Below are 23940 nucleotides of genomic sequence, written 5' to 3'. Positions count from 1 at the left end.
GTTCTTGTGCTGTACCAAGCAGAGGCAGATATAGGGCAGGGCGAGCGGAGCAGTGGGCCCCATGCTTAAATAGGCCCTGCACCAGCGCCAGGGGTTGACTGGCCCGACGGGATACCGGGAATTTCCTGGTGGGCCATCCGCTGAAGGGCCGGCTGGCAGCTACTGGAGGAGGAGGGGGATTGTGACGGGGTGCCGCAGCCCCGCACTTTAAATTCCCCGGCGCCCGCCAGTACAGGTTATGTGGGGCCGAGGGAGTGTATGCGCAGCATGCTGAAATGCCACACAACAGCTGAGAGGGGAGACGCCTGGGCGTGGTGTGACGTCACGGCCCGGGACTTTAAAACCACATGGCCCAGTGTTGCACTGCTCGGTTTGGCACGTGGTCTGGAGCCTGGGCCAGGGTCGCGGCTGCCCTGAAAACTGGAAGGCAGAAGGTGGATGGCAGAGGAAGGGGCTTGTGCTGAGGGGAGGGGGTCAAGTCAGGAGAAGAAAGGGGAAGGCACCAAGGGACAGTGTGGAGGAGAAACAAATACCAGAGGGCCAAGTGCAGACAATGAGGAAAAGGGCAGGAGGAGAGGTGTCAATGGGAGGGGGGACAGGGTGATGCTGGGAGAGGAGAGGGTAAGGGCATTGGGGACTAAAGGGAGGATGGGGAGGTGCTGGGAGAAGGCTTGAAAGGAGGGGTGGGTAGGAGGAAGGTAGGGATGGAGCAAGGCATGTGTGAGGGCACAGGGGCATGAGGGGAATGGGGGCAGAAGGTGGTGAGGGGATGGACATTAGGGTAAAAGAGGGCAAAGGACGCAGGGGCAGTGAGGGAAGGGGGAGGCACCAGGAGGGTGTAGGGGTAAGGGAAGGTGCAGGTGCCAGGGGATTCTGGGGGAGAAGCAGAAGGGCAGACACCTGCAGGGGAGGGACTAGCACCAGAGGAGAGAGGCAGAGCAGGTGTGTAGAGGGAAGTGTTAGGAGAGGGGATGAGGATGGGTAGCTCACATGATCAGCGTGGGGCTACTGGAGGAGTGGGCACAGGAGGGATGCCTTTTTTCTATTTTTTCTCCAAAGGGGGGCCCCGCAAAACTCTCATCTGCCCCTGGTACCAAGTCTGCTGCCAGCATAGTTGGTGTCTGCATCCTTGGTGACTTGGAATGGATCCTTCAAACACCAGAATATCAGCTGAGGCCCCAAAAAACACCACAAAGACACCAATACATGTAAGAACAACATCAAGATGATTTTTTATTACTATTTTCAGAATAATTATACTCTTTCAGTGGAAAGAAGACAGAGTAAGTGGTTAGCACCACTGACTTAGCATCCCACAATGAGAGAGGTGCAGGGCTTAGGCTACTCAGCCAGTCCAGCAGGGTGATTGGTGAACAAACTGAAGTGCTTTGTAATACATAATAAAAGAAAAACTGCTGCTTTTTATACAGACACCTGTTCCGCTTCCATCCATATGAATGAAGGGCATTGCAAAATTCTGTGGAATTAGGCAGGATTCCTAAAAATCTAAAAATATCATGTAAGCTGACTTGCTTACAAGACTCAGCTACCAGAACCTTAATATGTATTTTAGATCTCTGGATGGTAAGAACAAGAGCGGGGGACAATTCTGAATTTACCTCTGAGGAATCAAACAGCAAAAGGCCAGAAGAAATGGTTTCTATTCACAGCTTTGCCACTAAGTCAATGTACAATATTGGGCAAGTCACTTGGCTTCTCTATGCTACAGATGGAACAAACTCAATTCATAGTTCAGAAACCCAAAGTAAAGTTGACCTGAACTCAACTCATCTATGCTTCAGTCACTATACTCAGTGCAATTGTGGGTTATTTGATGCCAGTGCAAGAAAGGTTGATACTATGACAATATTAACTGAGAGGCGAGACTAAGGCATAGGTATTGCAGAGATACCAGCTGAGCCTAAATAAAGAAATGAATTGTGAAAATAATAAAGAAGAGAAAGTGCCTCATTAAATTCTCTCCAGCACACTCTCACAGGGCAGAGAACAACAGCCTCTATTCCTCCCAGGCCTGTGAGCTCTGTCTGTGACCTCAGCTAGATTAGGCCAATAGATCATATTTAAAGATGTGTTCTTTAAACATGTTTTGACTGGCACATTTTAAACATGGTCATAGACAGGATGTATGGGTGGAGGAAAGTATTTTCTGTTTCAGAAATTTACAATATTTCAACTTTTGTTTATATGCGGAGTCAAAATGAAATGCACAATTTTTTTAATTTGTGGGGCAGGGCATCTGATGAGCTGCTACAGAGCAGGGGGACCCAAGAAACCCAAGCTGCTGAAGATACCTGAGCCTCAGAGCCAGAACTCCCAAGGCTTCCAGGCTCTCAGCTACCTGTCTGCATGCCTGGCAGGCTGCTGAGGATGCAAGGTGATCGAGCTAACAGGAAAGCTGGCAGGGTTCTGACCAAAAGCTATCCAACACACAGGATTCACTGGGGCCTTTCCTCAGTTCTGCCAGAATTAGTCCCCTAAAAACATTTCAATTTCAACAAATAAACAAATGCAGCAAATTCCAATGAAAGAATATCTTGTCACAATTTTTCAAACCAGCTCAATTTAACATGGCTAAAACCATGTTAGCTGGTCATAGCATGAATTGCCACAAGCGAATACATTTGTAGCCAAAACTCCACCTAGACAGGGACTCTCGGTCACTTTTGTCTCCAAGAGGCACAAGCTTTCTCCCTGCAGCCAGCACACTCTCCCAAGCTCTCTCTCTCACACAAGGATGCTGAAGAGTCCCTGCAGCAGCAGCAGTGTGATATGCATTCACTAATCTGCAGTTTCTAATTGTGAGTAAGGAATTATGTAGGCTCTTTACAGGATTGTACCCAGGGGCAGATGACCGTTTTGCGGGGCCCCGGGCAGCATAATTCCGCGGGGCCCCCCCTTTGCCACGGCGCATGCGCAGGGCTTTTTGAAGCACGGGGCCCGGGGCGGCCGCCCCGTTCACCCTGCTCTATATCTGCCCCAAGTTGTACCTTTCCCCCAGGAGCTTGGGAGAACATCATTTGATTTCTCAGGGAGACAATGTAAGATGAAAAATGTACTTTTTAGTGTTCTGGGAATGTGATAGGTTGGACTTATTAACCTCAATGATTCCGCTACTAACAGATCTCCCATGGCATATGGTAGGGAAAGCAAACTGGAACCCCCCGAAGCTGTCATTTCTGCTCCACTTCTGACCTTTGAAAGGATTAGCATTCTCTTCACAGGATTCTTGGTGTGTCGTATCTTGTTTATTCACCCAAGGTGACCCAGTGTTTGCACTTTTCAGGGTGCTGCTCCCAGGCTGAGCTATCAGGAGATGTTAGCTCAGAAGGAACCATAGATAGTTTCAGGTTCATAGAGGCAACAATCCATAGTCGGCTGTCACAGACTTTGCTCTCACTCAGCTGTTGCCATCCTCCATGTGAATTGGGGACTTACTGTTATAAGAGCCATATCTGATAGAAATCTTGCCACATCTGTTCCCTAGCCCCATCTGAAGTAGTGGCCAATTCCTCATGCCCCAGACAAGGGAACAATCACCCCATCCATATAGTACCTACAATAGGGGGACGGGTAGCTTTCTGTGGCAGCAGTAGTTGTTGGTCTTGGGGTTTGGAAAGTAGAAGATCTGGGCCACTGCATATATTGTATGCCATGAAGAATTTGGGGGTCTGGATTGTTCACCACTAGAAGGTTGGTTTAGGACAGAAGGCAGGGCACATGCCAGTTATAATCCTAAGAGAAAACATTGCTTGTTGAATCCCACTGGCCAGGTATTAAATAGGCCACAGTGGTCCCTTCATTTCATGACTAAAGAAGCACATTGATGGATGGTCATGAGAAGAAATTGCTGCCTGTCCTGTACTTGCCCTCCCTCCAGCCACAAGGACCCCATCTTCAGGGCAGCTGTTGTCTCACTAGCACTACACTTACTTTTCAAAAACTAAAACTGAGCCCAGCTGAAAAATTTTGAGCAAAACATATTCCTGCCAGGACAGAAAGGTTTTGCCAAAATTAAAATTTTCTGTCAGGAAAAGAAAAGTATTGGTAGAATTTTCCATTTAAAAATTAAAATGAAACATCCCATGAGATGCTGTTCAGCCACAGAGAGGGATGGTGGAGTATCCTGGGAAATGCCAGCTGACCAGGGAGTGGGATCCATAGAAAAGAATAAGGGCATGAGGGAGGTGGACCTACAATTCCCATGAGGCAGTGCAGAGACACAGATAGACAGAGAGTAACATTAAAGATGAAATATTCCAACATTTCTGAACTGATTGTTCTGAGAAATTGCCACATTTTGAATTTTTGTCTGATTTGCAACAAACACAATAGTCAAAGTAACGCATAGAAAAAGCAAGATGGGAATTTCATTTTTCAATTCGTTCTGCTTAAAACATAAGAAGAATGCTACACTCTGAGGGTAGAACAAGCTAGGAGCAGCTGCTCAGTCAAATCCCCTGATTGTGTTTACCTGTGCAGTGGTGAAGAGGATCTCCATGCCATGGGCACTTAGGAAAATCTCCCTGGCAGACTGAATGTTGGTGATGTGTTTGAGGCAGAGCAGAAGACCCCTGCGGACATGGATGCACCTATTGGAGGTGTCGCAGCGATGCCAGTCCTGGTACAGTCTGAGCAATTCACACAGATAGCCTCTGTTGACTGCTCGTCGGCTGTTAGACTCTGAAACCAAAGGGGAACAGCTGAGTTACAGAGTCCCCCTATTAGCATTGTTTAATGATTGTGCATACATATACACAATGCTCACACACTCACAGACATGTTTATTAACTTAATTTTAATAATTTGCATTTGTGACCTTTATTTGTTAAGCGAAGGTGTGTGTTTGGCATGGCCCCAAGTAAAGCAAAAACTGAGGTGCTTGGCACCAGTGGGAGATGCTGGATTGACAGTTCTGAAGATGTATGTATTTTATCTAACCCCGCTATGGTGGCAGCAGCAGTAGTTGTGACGATCTCCATCTGCCAATGCACCTTAATCCTGACCCACTGCACCCCCAGGCTACGTCTAGACTGGCATGATTTTCCGGAAATGCTTTTAACGGAAAAGTTTTCCGTTAAAAGCATTTGCAGAAAAGAGCATCTAGATTGGCACTGACGCTTTTCCACAAAAGCACTTTTTGTGGAAAAGCGTCCGTGCCAATCTAGACACGCTTTTCCGCAAAAAAGCCCCGATTGCCATTTTCGCGATCAGGGCTTTTTTGCACAAAACAAATCTGAGCTGTCTACACTGGCCCTTTTGCACAAAAGCTTTGCGCAAAAGGACTTTTGCCCGAATGGGAGCAGCATAGTATTTCCACAAGAAGCACTGATTTCAGACAGTAGGAAGTCAGTGTTCTTGCAGAAATTCAAGCGGCCAGTGTAGACAGCTGGCAAGTTTTTCCGCAAAAGCAGCTGCTTTTGCGGAAAAACTTCCCAGTCTAGACACAGCCCATATGTTTTTCAAAATCAATATGAAAGTGGGAGGAGCAACTGAGAGGGGAAAAGACACAATATGATTGGTTGAAAGAGGATCATATGCCCCTCATACAGTAATACAGATACCATAGGAGATTGACATAGGGTGGGCATCAAAGCCAACCATCTTGTCACATGACCCTGCCTCAGCCACTCAGGTCTTGTTTGACTACTGAAAGGTGTGATGCCAACTCATAGTGCACACTCCTTTGTAATTAAAGTCATTGCACAACAGATACTATAAAATTACAGTCCATTTTGCCTTCTCAGGGCTGCCAACCTAAGATACTCAAAAACCACAAATCAGGCTTAAAAGATCAAGATTAACTTTAAAATCACGAGGGTTATTTTTAAATAAAATACCACCTTTGATTTCTTTTACTTTTCTCTCTAGTTTCTTAGCCTTTGCATGTGCTCAGGTCACATGTACAAGTTTTACTCCAAAGCCATAAGGGTCTTCGTAAAGTTCCTTACAAAAAATGAATACTGATACTCTCATAATCATATACCACCAGATGATCAGTTTTTAAGACAAATACCAAATATCACAAGACTTGCAGTAATATTGCAAGGCTATTCAATATTTCTGAAGCACCTTTCCCCTGCATTTCTTACCCTTCTCAAAAGCATGCACATATAGTCCTATCAAGCTCCAAAATATTCTTCCCCCCTTTAAACCAGCTCTTGATTGAATGTATTTTTCCTGACTGGTCCACAACATGCCTCTTTCCAACACACTTTCGGAGCTCTGAAGAACATGTTCGTCTATCCATGAGGCTTGGAAGCATGTGGTGAGTCCCCTAAATCCTGATTACCATATGCACTTTGCTACAGCAAGCTCTTGATACAGATTTTCCAGAGCAAGTAGGCACCAATCTATTGCTGTTCCATTAAACAAAGAATCAGAACTACTCACATCTACAGCATTAAAATAATTAAAATCAGCAGAGATTTACAGGGAGGAGAAGAAGAAGAGAGACAGAGGTTAAGACAGAGAGAGAATGGCAGTGAGGTTGGGGTCAAGGGAAGTCAGCAAACAGGAGTGAATGGAGAGTCAATGAGGAAGGTGCAGAGGTTGCAGGTGAAGGGCAGACAGCAATCCTCAGAGGCCTCAGTGATGAAAAAGAGAGGCTCTTGGGAAGGGTGGAGCAAGGACCCTGTGGCAAGTCTTCTCTATTCTTTGAGAGCACCATGGAAATACTACATAAAGAGGGAGGATGGATGGAAACAGAGAGCTCCACTCAAAGCTTTGCCAATGTGTTTTAGTGCTGACCTGCAACATCCCTGTCATTCCATTCCTGGGAAGCCAATGCTAATCAATCCTTTCCTGCAACCTGATTGCTATACAGACCTGGGCCCCCACATTAATCTTCTGAAGCACCTCAACCTTGATCTGCAGTGTGTTATTGCCATCCTAAACCCTTCAGGGTATGTCTACACTACAAAGTTAGTTCGAACTAACGGACGTTAGTTCGAACTAACTTTAATAGGTGCTACACTAGCGCTCCGCTAGTTCGAATTTGAATCGAACTAGCGGAGCGCTTAGTTCGAACTAGGTAAACCTCATTTTACGAGGACTAACGCCTAGTTCGAACTAGCTAGTTCGAACTAAGGGCTGTGTAGCCCTTTAGTTCGAACTAGTGGGAGGCTAGCCCTCCCCAGGTTTCCCTGGTGGCCACTCTGGCCAACACCAGGGAAACTCTATGTCCCCCTCCCAGCCCCGGACCCCTTAAAGGGGCACGGGCTGGCTACGGTGCCCGTGCCAGGTGCAAGCCTGCCAGCACCCAGCTAGCAGACCCTGCACCTGGCACGGCACAGAGCCACCCACCCGATGCCCCCCAGCCCACCCCCTCTTGCCGGGACCAGGCTGGCGGCTCCCGGGAGCTTGCCCTGGACCGCAAGAGGCGGGCACCTTCCTGGGCTAGTGCGGACATCGTGGACCTCGTCCACGATCTCCGCACTAGGCACAGGAAAGTGGCCGTCTAGGGCAGGAGAGCTGCCAGCCTGGCCACCCAGGACCAGGTGTGCATGAAAATCAAGGGGGTCCACTGAGACCCCCGACACTGAGCCCTGAGCTTACAATGGCCGTACTGGGTCAGACCAAAGGTCCATCTAGCCCAGTAGCCTGTCTGCCGACAGCGGCCAACCCTAGGGACCCTGGAGGGGATGGACCGAAGACAATGACCAAGCCATTTGTCTCGTGCCATCCCTCTCCAGCCTTCCACAAACTTTGGGCAGGGACACCACTCCTACCCTCTGGCTAATAGGACTCCATTGACCCAACCTCCATCACTTTATCTCACTTCCCTTTAAACTCTGTTCTAGTTCTAGCCTTCACAGCCTCCTGCAGCAAGGAGTTCCACAGGTTAACTATTTGCTTTGTCAAGAACAACAACTTTCTCTTACTAGTTTCAAGCCTGCTACCCATTCCTTTCCTTTGGTGTCCTCTAGTCCTTCTTTATGGGAACTCAGGAAGAACTTTTCTGAATGCACACTCTCCACCCAACCCCTGCTTTTAGAGACCTCTATCCTGTCCCCCCTCCGTCTCCTCTTTTCTAAGCTGAACAGTCCCAGTCTCTGTAGCCTTTCTTCATCTGGGACCTGTTCCCAACCCCTGATCATGTTAGTTGCCCTCCCCTCTCCCAGCCTTTCTCTTCCCCTCTCCCACCTCCTTTTCCCAGTCTCCCCCAGTTTTTTTCAATAAAGACAGAGTCAATGTTGGAAGAAACGTTATCTTTATTTTGTACATCAATAAGAAGGGGGGCTAGGGAAGGGTAAGTGGAAGGAGGTGAGGGAGGAATGGGGTACGAGCCCCCAATGGGGAGGACTGGGCTGGCTCTGTGGGCTTCTGAGGGTGGAAGCTCTCCTGCAGCCCCCCAATTACTCCCTCTCCCCAGATGGCAGCCTGCGGCAAGTGCAGCCGGGCTGATGGCCGAGTGGTGTGATGTGCCCAGTGTGGGCACTCAGGGCACTCCAAGCCAGAACTTCTTTGCAAGCGGGGCACCCCTGAGAACTGTGTGTCCAGGGTGGGGGTCGGGACCCTTTAAGCGCAGCCCTCGGCTAGCCTGAGACAGCATCTCCATGCTCTAAGTCCTCCTTTTATGCCCTGCCAGCACTGCTTCCGGCCATCCTTAAGCCCTGTTCAGAGTCCACTCAATGTGGACTTACTAGTTCGAACTAGCAAAACGCTAGTTCGAACTAGTTTTTAGTTCTAGATGCGTTAGTTCGAACTAGCTTAGTTCGAATTAACTAATTCGAACTAAGTTAGTTCGAACTAACTTTGTAGTGTAGACATACCCTCAGACAGCTCTGCCAATACACTTCAGTCCAGGCCTGCAGCAGCTTCAGCTTTCCTGCTTCTTGGCCCTCATACAACTCTGACAACATCTCTCATGTTTTCAGTTCCAGCAATTGTGAGTGTGCATAAGACCCCAGGGATGTTACTCCTCTGACCTTCATTCAGCATTGGTGTGCACACATGTACTAAAAACCTGAATGGCTTGAAGATCCCTTATCAATCCCAATGGTTTGACTCACAATTTCCTGTTGATCCTCAACCACATGTCATATGTGCTAACCTCAAGGTGATTAACCACTCGCTCAAATCAGTCAGGGTTCCTTGGAGAATTACTCAAGGGGCTACGTCTACACTGGCGTGATCTTGCACAAAAACTCTTTAGCGCAAGAATTCTTGCATTAAAGTAGTTACGCAAGAGAGTGTCTACACTGGCATGTGCTTTTGCACAAGAGCATCCTTGCCAGTGTAGATGCTCTCTTGCGCAAGAAAGTTCTGATGGCCATTTTAACCATAGGGCTTTCTTGCGCAAGAAATTATATTGCCTGTCTACACATCAGTTTACTTGCGCAAGAACACGCAGCCAATGTAGACAGGCAGCAAGTTTTTGCGCAAGATAGGCCACTTTTGCACAAGATCACGCCAGTGTAGACACAGCCAAGGAGTTCTGCAAATTCATGTAAACCTGACAAGAGGCAGAACTGAGTTGGGGGGTCTGGGGTGTAGGCTGCCTGAATGAGACTCAGGAGTGTCTGCCTTGTACAGAGGTTACTGAAATCAGTATGGATGCAGAGCCACAACATTTAGCTCTCCAACCCACTGATCAGAACCCATGTGGCACAGTGGCTGTGGAAAGGACGTGGAGTGGAGCTGGTTAGGAAAGCTAGAAATTTCAACCAAAGTAAAATTCCCATAAAATATTTTTTGAAAAATGGGAGAAAAAAATCTTCAACCAGCTCAGGACATCAGAACCCCTGGCTTCTGTTCCTGACTCTGGCAGTTTCTCACACACATGGCCTTGTGCAATATACTTGATTGCTCTATGCCTCAGTTTTCTAATGTTTCCATTGTGTGTTGTGGATTAAAAAAGCACTATATAGTCTAAGGACTACGTCAATTTATTATTTATTTCTTGTTGGTTTCCTGTAGCACTTACCAATGTAGCATCCAAATATCTGTGCTATGACCTACAGTAGGAAAGTTTGTTCTAGGAGAAAGGAAGGTTACTAGGGTGGGACAGGAAGGAATTTTTCTGAGTCAATATCCCCAATTCTTTGATTACCAGAGATTATAATTAGGTTCTGCTGGACCATCCCATCAGCTCTCTCCTGCTCTTCTCCAATTAGCAGATCTCTCTCATTTCATTCTTTAATTCCTTTTCAGTTTTATAGTCATCAAAGCAAGGGAAGAACAAAGGAGTAGGAATGCCCAGAAGGCAGGAAGGAAAACAGAAACCTCCCCACCTGTCTATCTGTTGGTCTTTCCATCTGCAATGCAGCTGAGTACATCTGGATTTTGGCTAAAATACAGGTGGTGGGTATGAGTCAGACATACAAGCAGCAATATGCACATTTGCAGGCAGCAAGAAGTCAGCTCCTCCTGCAGTGGATTTGCATAACCCATGTGGTAAGTGGCAGAAAGCTGTTTGCTTCTCAACCTTTTTGCTGTTGCTCCCCCTGAACTAATATTCCACTGCAGCCATGTTTCTCTGCCTGGACATACCAAGTGAGTTTGATGGTACAACAGACATGCTTTGCCTTGATGTACCCAGCACAGCTGGTACATTCATTCCAGATGTTCCACAGCCATTGAAGATGCATCTAAAGCCAGAGAGGGGCTCACACAAAAGAGAAGTCTCCAATTTCAAGGGAACCCTGATTTGTTCACTGAGTGGCAGATGGGGGTTTAAGGATAGCAGATAATCACCAATCTGCAGGCATTATGGCCTGAGCACTGTTGCTGTATCTGAAGAAACTCCCAATCCCCTCCTTTTCACTTCTGCCTCCTCTAGAGTCGCACACATGGGACTGCTAGAGATCACCTGGTTTATACAATCACGTAAATGGATTATAGTCAATCTGAAATATGATGAGCAAGCCACTGCTTACCAGAGAGAACAAAGATATTTATCTTTATGTCTAGCTATTTAAATCTCTTTGGTGCTCTCTTTGTTGATCTGAGTCAGCCAATTCATTATGCCAAGGACATGGTTTGAAGCTAAGATGCTCTGCTAAATTAACCCTGCAGCTTCCAAGAGACTGGAAGGGGTAAAACAACCTCCATTATAAACTACAAAAGCGACGAGGAGTCCTGTGGCACCTTATAGACTAACTGAAGTGTAGGAGCATAAGCTTTGTGGGCAAAGACCCACTTCGTCAGATGCATGTAGTGGAAATTTCCAGAGGCAGGAATAAATATGCAGGCCAGGATCAGGCTGGAGATGACGAGGTGGATCCAATCAAGGAGGATGAGGCCCACTTCTAGCAGCTGATCCAGATCTGGATCAGCTGCTAGAAGTGGGCCTCATCCTCCTTGATTGGATCCACCTCGTCATCTCCAGCCTGATCCTGGCCTGCATATTTATTCCTGCCTCTGGAAATTTCCACTACATGCATCTGACGAAGTGGGTCTTTGCCCACGAAAGCTTATGCTCCTACACTTCAGTTAGTCTATAAGGTGCCACAGGACTCCTCATCGCTTTTGCAGATTCTGACTAACACGGCTACCCCTCTGATACTTGACATTATAAACTAGTGTTTGCTCCTGAGAAAAAGGCACCTTCTAAAGGGAAGACCAGACAACCACTGGGAGCCGATTCCTGCTCCAGAGATTCACCCAGATTCCCTATGGAAATTGGATCAATCTCCAGTGAACAATGGGATGAGCCCAGGTCTAGTGGTTTCAATGGTTTCAGCAAGAAGCAGGGAATCCCAATGGATATTTTACCTCACTGGACACACAATCCTCATGCTTTCATGCAAGGAAAAGCGTTGGTGGCTGAATAAAGGAGGAGGAAGGAAGCTGAGGGAAGGACCAGGGAAGGAGAAGTATGGCTGGGAGGAAATAGGGAAATAGGTTAGGCAAGAGGGTGAGGGGAGAGAAAAGGGAGGCAGCAAAGAGGTCATTTGCAATAACTGTTGCCAGCACCAGAGAATCCTCTTGATAAAAGAGACATACTCAGAAGGTCACCACAGCCTGTCTCTTTAAATTGATTATTACAATTTCAGTAAGCAAGCAATGCAACAAGGTCTCTCTGTTTCCCTAACCCTCTCCCTTCAATAACCACTGAGCAAATGCCTCCAAGATTGGCTCCAGCTAATTTCCTTAAAGACACGCAAGCTGCTAACACTGGGAAGTACAGATAGTCGAGTATAACAAATATGACCAAAATTAGATTAAAATAACCTGCTGATAAACAAATTACTCACCAAAAATAAATATTGGATTAAGCATTGGAATAGCTATAATAACAGTGCCATCATGTGGTGCTGGGGTGAAGCAGTTGGCTTCTGCCATGGGGGTGGAGGAGAAAAGGAATGTTCAGAATTACCCAATTTAACCCTACAAGCCCTGTTTTTCTAGACTGACTATTTTCCTTACCCTTGGAAAACTGAATTGTGCTACTTTATTTTTGGAAGGAATTTGGTGCTAACAAAAGCAAAAGAGCACACAGGATACATTCATATACAGCGCCGACAAATTGTACAAGCTTCCCTTACTCCTCCCTCTTTTACAGCTCTGCCAATGCACATCAGCACTGGGCCAGAAAGTCAGAGTTCTGTCTCTACCATTTCCACTGGCTTGCTGCATGATTATGGGTGCAATATTTTTCCTCATTGTCCCTCAGTTCCTCCTCCTGTATAAAAGGGATGATACTCATCTCACCAGGGCTTGTGAGTTTAATTCATAAATGTTGTGAAGCATGCTGACGTACTCAGACACAAGGCCTGAAAGAAGGATTATGAATGCTCTATGTCACTCGGTCTCCCAACTGTTGTTATTTGCTAAGATGTGACAATATGCACTGTCCATAACAGACCCAAATAAAAGAGGGGCACTTCCCTGCAGAGCTTATAGTCTATAAGGCAGACAGTCATAGAAGATGCACTGGAAATAAATAAAAAAAAACAGAGGAAGAAAATACTACAGGCTTTTTTTTCTTTTTCTGTTTGTGGACACTGAAGACATGGTGAATCGTTAGGAGGCATCAGAATGAGAAGAAAATGGGAGCCTGGCATGAAGGGAGTGGGAGCTGATTCTGGGTAAAGGGTCTGCATAAAAGAAAACATGAATACAAGTGTGGATGCCAGTGCTACCATCTATCATGTTTTATCTTGCAGTATTTCAAACTCCTCTAAAAACACCAGCTCTTGCAGTTAGGTGTTCATAGAAGAATCTCAGCTTTCATATTAAAAAGTAAACGTGTAGCCCTTATAATTGTGGAGTCGCATATAAAAAATTGCATTGAGTGGTGCCAAAAAGCTTAGAAACCAGAAAACAAATTAAAATTGCCCACTTTTAGAATGTTTAAAATTATGATTTTTAAACTGATCTCATGATTTTCTGGAGCCAGACTCATGATTTTTGAATGTTTGACATTGGCAACATTGAGATTTCAAAGGCAGAGTGAGGCGGTCTAATTGTCAGGCAAGGGGAGTCTATTTGATATAAGTAAGCTATAATCAATGTTCCCTCTAATTTTTTCCATCCATGTCCAGTATATCGATTGTTATGTGCGCTAAGGCATGTGCACGACCAATAGAAATACATGCTGCCAGCTGTGGGCTGCTAATCAGCTGTACAGCACATGAATCTTTCCTGGATGGCTGCTCAAGTGCTCATCTATGAGGGGAACATTGCCTACAGTCCTAATAATTAAAGGATGTAGTTCTCATTGCATTAGAAGTAGTACATGCTTTCCATTCATATTTTCAAGGAGAAAAGCATCAGACTCCCTCTGGCCATGTTCTGGGGCTGCAGGCCTTGTCTTCCCAGTTGTGCATGAAGCACCCATTACAAGAAACATTTCCTGCCTGAGCTGTGCTCTTTACGGGAGGCCTAAGCAGACTGGAGAAGGGAGACAGTTATGAAAATAACAAGCAGAATGTTCTCACCTCCAGAATCCCTCAGGCTGAGCATGTCCCTTTGCAAATACGTTGGAGAAACATGGTCATGTTCAAGAGGCATGTGAAAAGAACCATGAGTTGCAGGATTGGTGGCAATAATCAGACCTGCAAGCAGATGTTCCCCAGGAGATATACCAACAGCCATTTCTCTAGCAAATCTGGTATTTTCACTGATAAGATAGCTACCAGTCAAAACAGTTTCCCACCTACAAACAGACTGGTAATTTTCCAATACGGTGTTGCCTTCTGTGGCTCCCAGATAGATCCTGCTCTCTCAATCCCTCAAGACCTTCAGTGTTAAGCAGCTTCAGGTGAGCAGTTCCCATTTGAGTCTGGGCAGAGGGAGGCAAGATTGCAGCCACAGATTGAAGCTTAGAGGTAGTCCTTTGCTTAGTAGGTGGCCAAAGTATCAGCGAAGAATAGAGGAAGCCCATGGGGCAGAGAGATTATTGCCATGAGAACATTAGGGAGAGGCACCGCCATCTGCATGTTCCTATTTAACTTGTATGGTACTCTTCTCATTCTGACTTCCTGCCAAAAGCAGGAGAGGGGCTGCCTCCCTCAGAGATCCTTACAAAGATGCCTGTGAGGCCTACAGGTCTCAAACTTCAGGCCCACAGGCCATCCCCAGCCAGAGCAATTGCGCAACCTAGCCCAGGACTCCCAGAGAGCATCTGTTAAAATTCCCCAAGTCCTGCCCCTTCCTGCCATCGGCCCACCTCCTCCCTCCTCCCATGATACCCTGCCCCTCAGGGATTCAGCTCCAGGGATCATTGGGGTGGGGGGAGCTATCACATGGCAGCAGCAGTGATCACCCCTCCCCCGCACTCCGGTGGCAGCAGTAACTGTGGGGAAGCGGAGTACACTCAGCGGGCTCAGTTGCTCTGCTGCGCTCCACTTCTCTGCAGCAGCGTGGGGTGTGACCAGTGCTGCCACCCCACACCTCCTTCCGGTGATCCGCAAAGCCACATCCTCGGGGGATGGGGTGCCATTGGGGAAGAGGGCAGAGCAATGGTGGGAAAGGGCGGGACTCGGGGAATGGTAAAAGACACCCACCCCAACCCCCACGAATCCGGGGCTAGATTGCACAATTGAGGCTGGGGATGGCCGCTGGGCCAAGAGGTTGAGACTCCTGGTGCAATCCGTGGTGTAGCATCATTCCATCTGGAGACACTGAGTGCAATCCTGAGGGTGGACCATGGTGAATTCTTCCAGAGAGAATTCTGTGTCCTGGTACAATGAAGAATTTTACAGAAATGAACATTATACATGCAGCATTTCCTGCTTTCCCCACAGAAATGGGATGCAGAGATGCTGGTTGCCACTAGGAGATGCTGAACCCAGAAGAGTCCAGTTCACAAATAGAAGACAAGGTCAGAGTGAGGGGGAGGGAACTGGCAGGTTCCCAACAGCTGCAGTTTTCTTGCATGCCCTAACAGAAGGAGGCGGTTGCATGCAGGAAATTCAGTGCAAGTCAAGGACCCAACATCAGGCTGTTTTTCCAGCAGGATGCTTGGGCTTCTAGGAGGGTAGGGTTGGAGAGTGTCTAAGCCCGGAGGAGGGGACAGCTGAGCTCTCAGGGATAGAGGATGTAAGTATCTGGGCTAGGGTGGGACCCACACCTGGTCTCTGGCAGGTAGCAGGAGGGGGTGTGAGTGTCTGAGCTGGGAGAGATGTTAGTGTTTGGAGAGGGCATTGCTAGGCTCTGGGCGAGAAGAGAGCAGAAAACCAGGAAATAGTTTTCACGGAGGTTTCTTTCCTTCTCTGCTGCTAGGGAAATTTTCGTTACATACATTCCTGTTGACAGCTGTTTTGAAATAAATTACCAAAACAATTGAAACTGGCATGATGATATAGTTTTATTTTGACAAATAAAATTCACAGAATTTGGCAGATTTGTGCAAGCAAAATAAATTTTTGGTGCAGAATTTCCCCTGATGTATAGAATGGATGTGTTCTTGATTTCATGTGTAGCAAGACTGAATCCCACTTTGTTGGCACAACCAGGTCACTTTTCCAGGTCCCCATGAGATTCAGAATAACCAGACTGATATACTGATACACACAATGATTTTATTGTTGCAGCTATCATCAGGGTTTCCCTCTCCTATTCAGCTCAAAGCCCACAGCTTTCACATCTGGGAATCATACCAGATTTGCTTTCAGACTGTGTCTTTACAAGCAATTCTCATACACCACAATACCTAATGCTTGCAGATATTTACTTTCTTCTAATAGCCTCCAAAGACACTAAGGGTACATGTACACTGCAGAGCTTAACTCGAAATAAGCTATGCAAATTGAGCTACATCAATTGCATTATCTTATTTCAAAATAGATTATTTCAAAATAGGGAGTGTCTACGCAGCACATATTCCGAAATAGAACACTCTTCTTCTGACTGCCTTTATTCCTCATACAGGGTATGTCTACATTACAGAGTTTTTCCAGAAAAACGGCCGATTTTCCGGAAAAACTATACTTACGTCCACACTGCTATTGCGTTCTTTCAATAGAAAGTCGAAAGAATGGAAGGGGTTTTGCAACAGCAGTATATCTCTTTCTATGAGGAAAAAGCCTTTGTCCAAAAAATCTTTTTTGGAAAAACGTATTTGTGGATGCAGAAGAGTGGGTTTTTTTCAAAAGAAGAGGCCTCCAGGAAAAATCACAGGTGCCCTGGTGGCCACTCCGTCCACAGTAATCACTGCTGAAATGCGAGATAGCGTCCAATCAATGTGGACACTATCTTTCAAAAAAGCACATCGCTTTTTCATTGCACTTTTGCTGTGGATGCTCTCTTTTGAAAAAAGTTTTTCATCTCTTCTGGAAAAGCTTCTTCCAAAAGAAGCTTGCAGTCTAGATGTAGCCACATTGAGGTTTACAGGAGTTGGAGTAAGAACTCCTCCAACTTGACACTATTTCAAAATAACTGCCTCTTGTGTAGATATTGACAAAGTTATTTTGGAATAGTGCTAGTTATTTTGAAATAGTGTTGCAGTGTAGATATACCTTAAGAGTGAGAAGAAACCCAAATCATAGTCTAGACCTGTAACCCTCTTATGTATGGACTACTGGGGAACCACAGAGCCACTGATGGTGATGTGGGCAGAGCTGATCACATGGTGTTGGCTCAGTCTCCATGGTTCCAGTTATGTCACATTTTTTTTAAAACAGTTAAAATACCACGCTTACTTTCCTAATGTCACTTTTCTACTAAGCGATTGCTGTAGCTGTCAATCAACCATTGTGCAATTGCAAATAGGCTGTGGGGTTGTCCACATGATAATAAAACAGTAGCTTTCTGCAGACAAACAAAACACTAATTTTCCGATATGAGCCACGTTGTGGAAGCATTTGAGAATCCTAATAAAGAACTTGTGTGGATCATCCAAATAGAAGGGATTGTAGGAAACTACAGGTTGAACCTCCCTAGTCCTACACTCTCTGGTCTGGCAACATCAATTGTCCAGCATGATTTTAGTTAGCAGGATGTTCTCTCATCATGGGTGTGGCCACGTTTCCCACAAACCCCATAAAGTTGGTTTACAGCCACCAGCATGGGTGGCAGGTGAACCCCTGCCCTGCCCCTGCCATCTAGCACCCTGTGGAAGACAAGCACCCCCCTCACTGTAGGAGGAGGCCACCCTTCCTCCTGTAGGCAGTGGGCGACCCCAGCCTTCCCCCTCACCCAAGGGTATGGATGGGAGGGGTGGCGTACAGCTCCAGCATTCCCCAGCCGTGGACAGAGCACAGGGGAGGGAGAGCAGGGATCATACTCCTGCTGCCCCTGGCCTGAGCATGGGGGGAGAGAGAGTAGGGGACATGGCATAGCCCCAGCCCTCCCCAGCCAGGGAACAGGGGAGGGAGAGTGGGTGGAGCTGAGCTCCAGAATTCCCCCAGCCCAGCTTGGACATAGGGGAGGGAGAGTAGGCAGCACATGGCCCCAGCCTTCTGCAGCTGGAACACAGGAGGAGGAGAGCACATGGTCCCACCCTTCTTCGGCCCCAGCCAGAGTGCAGAGGAGGGGAAAAGAGGAGATAGATGGCACATGGCCACAGGCTTCCTTGGCCCCAGCTGGAGCACTGGGTAGAAGGGGGGGGGCGCACCCAGCCCTTGAAGAACTGGTGGCACAGCCACAGCCTCAGTGGGGCTGTAGTCCAGACAGCGTGGTGAAAACACACTGAAGAGGGGTGGACGCTGGGGGCAGAGTGTGGGTGGGGCCAGGCTGGCAGTTTGGGAAGGCATTGCCTTCCCTTGCGCATTACACCTGCTACTTATGGCAACCAATTCTAGCTCTCAGTGTTCTGGGCTGTTATTTAGCTCTAGTTTACCCCTAAATATCTCCCAAGAGCCCAAAAAAGCAGTGGAACTGTTGGTAATGCAGCTAGACAGTATTGACTTCCTAGGGTTCAGCAAATTCTCTGCTTCAGCACTTATCGGGTCCCGAGGATGCCGGACTAGAGAGGTTCAATCCGTATAACTGCCATTGATCATTTTGCCCAATAGATCGCAAGCATTATGTTTCATTTGGGGGTTATATTTTCTTTGGAAGCATCTCATATTGGTAACTGGAATGGGCGGCTCCAGCATTGCAACCCCTATATGCCCATATTTCTCATGACAAAGGATGTTGGTGGGAGCAGCAACAACAAAGAGGCCACCACCATATCAGGGTGGGCCAAAAAGAACTGAACATGAAATGAAACAACACTGAATTTCTTCTACTGAGAAGCTAGCGTAGAATGACTGAAAAGCTGAAGTAGAGCAACTGTATCCTCTGGGGCTAGAAATCAGAACAGGAAAGGTCTTGCCCATCCCCAGCCAGCATAAGGGTTGTTCCTTCCTGAATATTTGATAGTAATCTGTCCCAGCTGGTTTCAAAACTCCCCAAGCAATTCAGGTCCATCATCTCCTATGGGAAACAATTCTCCACACTCCTAGTAGCTCCCAGATGCAGGGAGAGTCGGAACAGGAAGACTGATCCCAGCAACACCACTGACACAGGAGACTCTCACTTCACAGCACCAGACCATAAAGCAGGATTACCGTAGAAGGATTGTGCTTCCTACTGAGCTTTCCACTCCCCGTCTCTGCCGCACCCCTCCTCTCTGCAAATTCTTCCTTCTCTAAATGCTAATTTTGCTTTTAAATTGAAGGCAGCTCTGGAGTGGCCCCATCACCCCCTTATTAAGATTTACTATCTGAACCAGAAGGTGTTTCCTTGTTGCAATAATGTGACCTTTAAAACTAAGCAGCAAGGTTAATACCGGAGCATTATTTGAAAATTCATCACTTGAGCTGGTGCACCTCAGACATGATCCCATTGCCGCATGCTCATTTAAGCACTGCTTCCAGGCCTACAATTTTTCACAAATGCATTTATTCCTAATGCTCATGAAAAGGACAGAGAAGGGAAAGAGTAAAGGGGGCGGGGAGGAGTGAAGAGGGAAAGGACAATACGCCATTGTGATTTATTGGAGAGGAGATTGTCTGCAATAGTAGAGCACTCTTTCTTAATCAAAGCTTTATTAAATCCTGGTAATAAAAAACTAAGTGTTTTTGGATGAGATAAAGGCAAGAAAGGGTAACACGTTCACTTCAGGAACATTCAAGCCCAGAGTACATGCAGAGAGACCCAAGCTAAAAGCCCCTAACACCTACAAACATACACTACCAGTGTTGGGGTATGTCTACACTGTAACACTATTTTGAAATAACTAGCACAATTCTGAAATAATTTAGTCTGCTTCTACACAGCAGGCAGTTATTTTGAAATAGTGTCAGAGGACAAGCTGGAGGACTTCTTACTCCGACTCCTGTAACCCTCATTGTACGAGGAATAAGGGAAGTCAGAAGAAGAGTGCTCTATTTTGAAATAAGTACTGTGTAGATGCTCCCTATTTTGAAATAAGCTGTTTTGAAATAAGATACGCAATTGACATAGCTCATTTTGCATAGCTTATTTTGAGTTAAGCCCAGCAGTGTACCCTTAGATACTCACTGCCAGAGCCTGGCTACGCAAAGGCAATCATTAAGGCTGCGTCCACACTACATGCTTTGTGTGCAAGAAGCCTTTTGCGTAAGTGTTTTTGCACAAAAACTTATTGAGCAAGAGCATGTCCACATCTCAAAGCACATCGCAAAAGCCATGTGCTTTTGTGCAAGAGAGTGTCCACACCGCATGGATGTTCTTGCGCAAGAAAGCTCCGATTGCCATTCACAGAATGGCCATCAGAGCACCTGTGCTTTTTCCCATAGGGGTTTCTTGCTCTGGAGCATCCACACTTGCCTTCTTGTGCAATAGCTGTAGCACTAAAAGCAGTTATGCCTCAGAAAAGGAGGTTTATCTATGGCAGAAAAAGCCCTCTGTTCTGCTGTTTAACTGCCCATTTAATTGCACAATAGCTCATTTGAGGTGTGGATGCTCTGCAGGTTTTTGCGCAAAAACAGCTCTGTTTGCGCAAAAACCTTGTAGTGTAGACATAGCCTAAGTGCCAGGGCTAGCTTGCAAATCTGCAGGACTCCAAGGACAGGTGGAGACCTAAGAGGCTAGCAGGGAAGAATAAAGTGAAAGTGTTGTCATCACAACAGTCTGCAGACCTCTTCTAAGCCCTTCCAAAAAAATTAAGACCAAGTAACCACCTTGGTCATTTCATTTAAGGAGCTCATACCATAGGGTATGTCTAGACTACATCTATGGAGCCATGTAGATGAGTTTACTAGACATAGGAAAATGAAGCGGCAATTTAAATAATCGCCACTTCATTTACATCAAAATGGCCACTGCGCTGTGCTGATCAGCTGTTTGGCGGCACAGCGGGGCAGTCTGGACACGCCACAGTCGACAAGGGAAGTCTTTGTCAACCGCTCCGGTATGCCTTGTGAAATTAGGTTTACCGGAGTGGTCTACAAAGGCTTCCCTTGTCGACCGCGGTACATCCAAACTGCCCCGCTGTGCCACCAAACAGCTGATCGGCACAGCGCGGCGGCAATTTTCATGTAAATGAAGCAGCGATTATTTAAATCACCGCTTCATTTTCCTATGTCTAGTAAACTCATCTACATGGCTCTGTCAATGGAGCCATGTAGTTTAGACATACCCATAACGTCTAGGTACGATCTTAGGATCTCCCACCTTCATCATCACAGAAACACAGGGGGAAACATGGCAAGACATGCAATAAATAATGCATATTATTCCCTCTCATTTCTCAACACAGATTACTTTGGTCTACCGCATTTCAGAGGTGGAAGGTGAAGTTGATTTGGAGAAGAATGCAATCCATCGCTGTAGGACATGTTTATCCAAGTGCACAGACAGAAAGTTGTCAGCAAGAATATAAACAGAAGGTGCTTACTTGATTTCAGCAAAGCTGCTAGAACCTCAATGGCAGCCCTGGGGGAAGAAAAACAATGGAGAAATAATGTCAATTTCTTCAATAATTTTTTTAGCCTTAGTCTTGCTAGTCTAGGAGTGGGCAATAAGCAGCCCATGGGCTGGACTTGGTTCACCAAGGTTAGTTCCTGGCAGGCCACTTGATCCTTTATTTACCTGTGTGCTTTCTGCAGCTCCCAGTGGCTGGAAAGGGCGAACCACAACTAATGGGAATTGAGAGCAGCCATACCTGCAGACGCACAGGTAAATAAAGTGTCTGGTGGCCCACAAGGGGCTAGCCCTGGAGATTGCCCACCCCGTCCTAGTTTCTGGATCAGGTCCCCAGTTGGTATAAATTGGCCTGGCGTTGTTCACTTGGATGGAGCTACACTTAGGGTGTGTCTAGACTACATGCCTCCTTCGACGGAGGCATGTAGATTAGCCAGATCGGAAGAGGGAAATGAAGCCGCGATTAAAATAATCGCGGCTTCATTTAAATTTAAATGGCTGCCCCGATCTCCCGATCAGCTGTTTGTCAGCAGATCGGGGCAGTCTGGACGCGACGCGCCGACAAAGAAGCCTTTCTTCATCGGCACAGGTAAACCTGGTTTCACGAGGCTTACCTGTGCCGATGAAGAAAGGCTTCTTTGTCGGCGCGTCGCGTCCAGACTGCCCCGATCTGCCAACAAACAGCTGATCGGCAGATCGGGGCAGCCATTTAAATTTAAATGAAGCCGCGATTATTTTAACCGCGGCTTCATTTCCCTCTTCCGATCTGGCTAATCTACATGCCTCCGTCGAAGGAGGCATGTAGTCTAGACACACCCTTAGTAACACCAACTGAGGATTGGGCCCACTGTGTTGGATTCTGTGATCCAACAAGACCAGTGTTAGCCCTCTAGCCTCCATATTACACTGATCTGTACTGACCATTATAAATAAACAAACACCCACATCTCAAAAGAAATGAGACAAGTCTTCAGTCTTTGAACGGTTTCCCTTGAGCTCTCTGTCTGCATCACAGACTCGGAACAAATCCAGACCAGACATGGGAATATATTTCTGCCACCTGGGTCATCAGACACATATACATCATGAGATGTGTCAGCTCCAGGGTGCTGGCCAAAATCCAACTCAAGACATTTCATTTTGCCAAACTAAACATTCCCTCCTGTAGCAGCAATTTAAAAAGAATAACAGTCTCTCCCTTTATCATCATCAATCACTAGTATTGCAGTAGTGCTTAGAGGCCACAGCTGAGATCAGTGCCCCATTGCGGTAGGCATGGTAAAAACATACATTAAGAGACAACACCTGCCCCAAAGTGTTTACAATCCAGATAGGCAAAGTAGTTGAATGTGAAATGACTTCTGCAAGGTCATACAGCTCTATCAGTTGCAGAGCTGGCATCCCAGGCCTGCTGTGGCCTAGATGCATGCTTTATCCACTAGACAATACTACCTCTCAAACTTTCCCTTGCTAGAAATTGTGTAACTTTGATGTTGCTGGTGCACCTCCTTCAGAGACAGCTGTATTTCAGTGGGTGAGCAATCCCACTCTGCTCAGGATTCAATAGGCAGCAGATATCAAACAGTAACAAAATATAGTTGTAAAATCAAATCTTTGACATGCTGACATTGGCTGAGGGCTCTTGACACTGACTTTCATGCCTCACAAGGGGCCAGCAGTGAAACTGCACACTCAGATGTGTTTTCTTGCTCAGCTAAATAAATACAGGTGGAAGGAGGAGATGAAGTCAGAGGTTCCTGATCTTTCCCTCTAACCATTTCCTTCTCGTTAGGAAAATGACAAAATGCACATAGACAGAGTGCACTGCTCAAAGGGCTAAATATGCCAATGTAGTCAAGCCAGCTTTCCTGCAACTGTCCATATGGGGAGCACATGCGAACATCTCTCAGTCCTCTCATGTCCTCACATTTCTGACTGGTCTCTGATCTCCCCCCACTACTGTAGCTTCCAGCAGCTAGTCTTTGACAGCTCTATCATTCAAAAGAAAGAATGGGACATTTCACCTGAAGAGTGTCACTGATAGGAGAGCCCCACATACTACATTCACAATGCAAAAATGGCACAATGGACTTAACTTCTATCAGAGTTTACTCTCCACTGGGAGGCCCAAATGCCACCTCCACCCTTTCTAATGCCACCTCCACCCTTTCTCTCCCCTGTTCTGATTGCTGTGTCTCTTCCTAGCAATGGATCTGACTTGCCTTCACTAAAACACACTCTTTATTAGTAAGCACTGGCACCTCTCTACAGGGCAAAATCATCTAGTGGTTTCCACAAGCTTGCAGGACGGACAGTTCTTTAGGTGAAGGGAGGAAGCAATTAGGTAGGGAGTCTCACAAGGTTTCAGAACTAGATGTTCTTCAGTGCCCAGGTGAACTATGTAAAGAGTCTGAGCAATTCTCTGACCCAGCATGGCTGCCAGGTCAAAACAGGACAATGGATCTGGATTTAAATGGGAGCTGAATCAATTTGTACCCACGCTGAAAGCCCTCCTATGGACAATCAAATGCTTCATTGTGCCACTCATTTCATATTGTGGTGCCATGGTTGGAAGATATGTGCTCTGAACTGGACGGAATTAAAGCTGCTTCTCTATGTGGCATAGGCCCCATACAGCTA

The 23940-nt window shown here is 46.5% G+C and overlaps 1 protein-coding gene across 1 annotated transcript in view; it reads right to left on the bottom strand.

The window, feature by feature from the left end:
- The window catches only part of AGBL1 (AGBL carboxypeptidase 1), a 485420-nt gene that overhangs the window by 384630 nt on the left and 76850 nt on the right, over nt 1-23940 (bottom strand). The window contains exons 6-7 of the mRNA XM_075897043.1: nt 21275-21312; nt 4493-4701 (exon numbers count right to left, since the gene is read on the bottom strand). Of these exons, the coding sequence (XP_075753158.1) occupies nt 4493-4701; nt 21275-21312 (247 nt within the window). The remainder of the gene's footprint in view (nt 1-4492; nt 4702-21274; nt 21313-23940) is intronic.

Source organism: Pelodiscus sinensis, chromosome 14 (genome assembly GCF_049634645.1).
Source record: "Pelodiscus sinensis isolate JC-2024 chromosome 14, ASM4963464v1, whole genome shotgun sequence".
In the NCBI taxonomy this organism is placed as follows: Eukaryota; Metazoa; Chordata; order Testudines; family Trionychidae; genus Pelodiscus; species Pelodiscus sinensis.
Note: the sequence above shows the minus strand (reverse complement) of the source record. Positions and strands in the feature narration are given on the sequence as shown.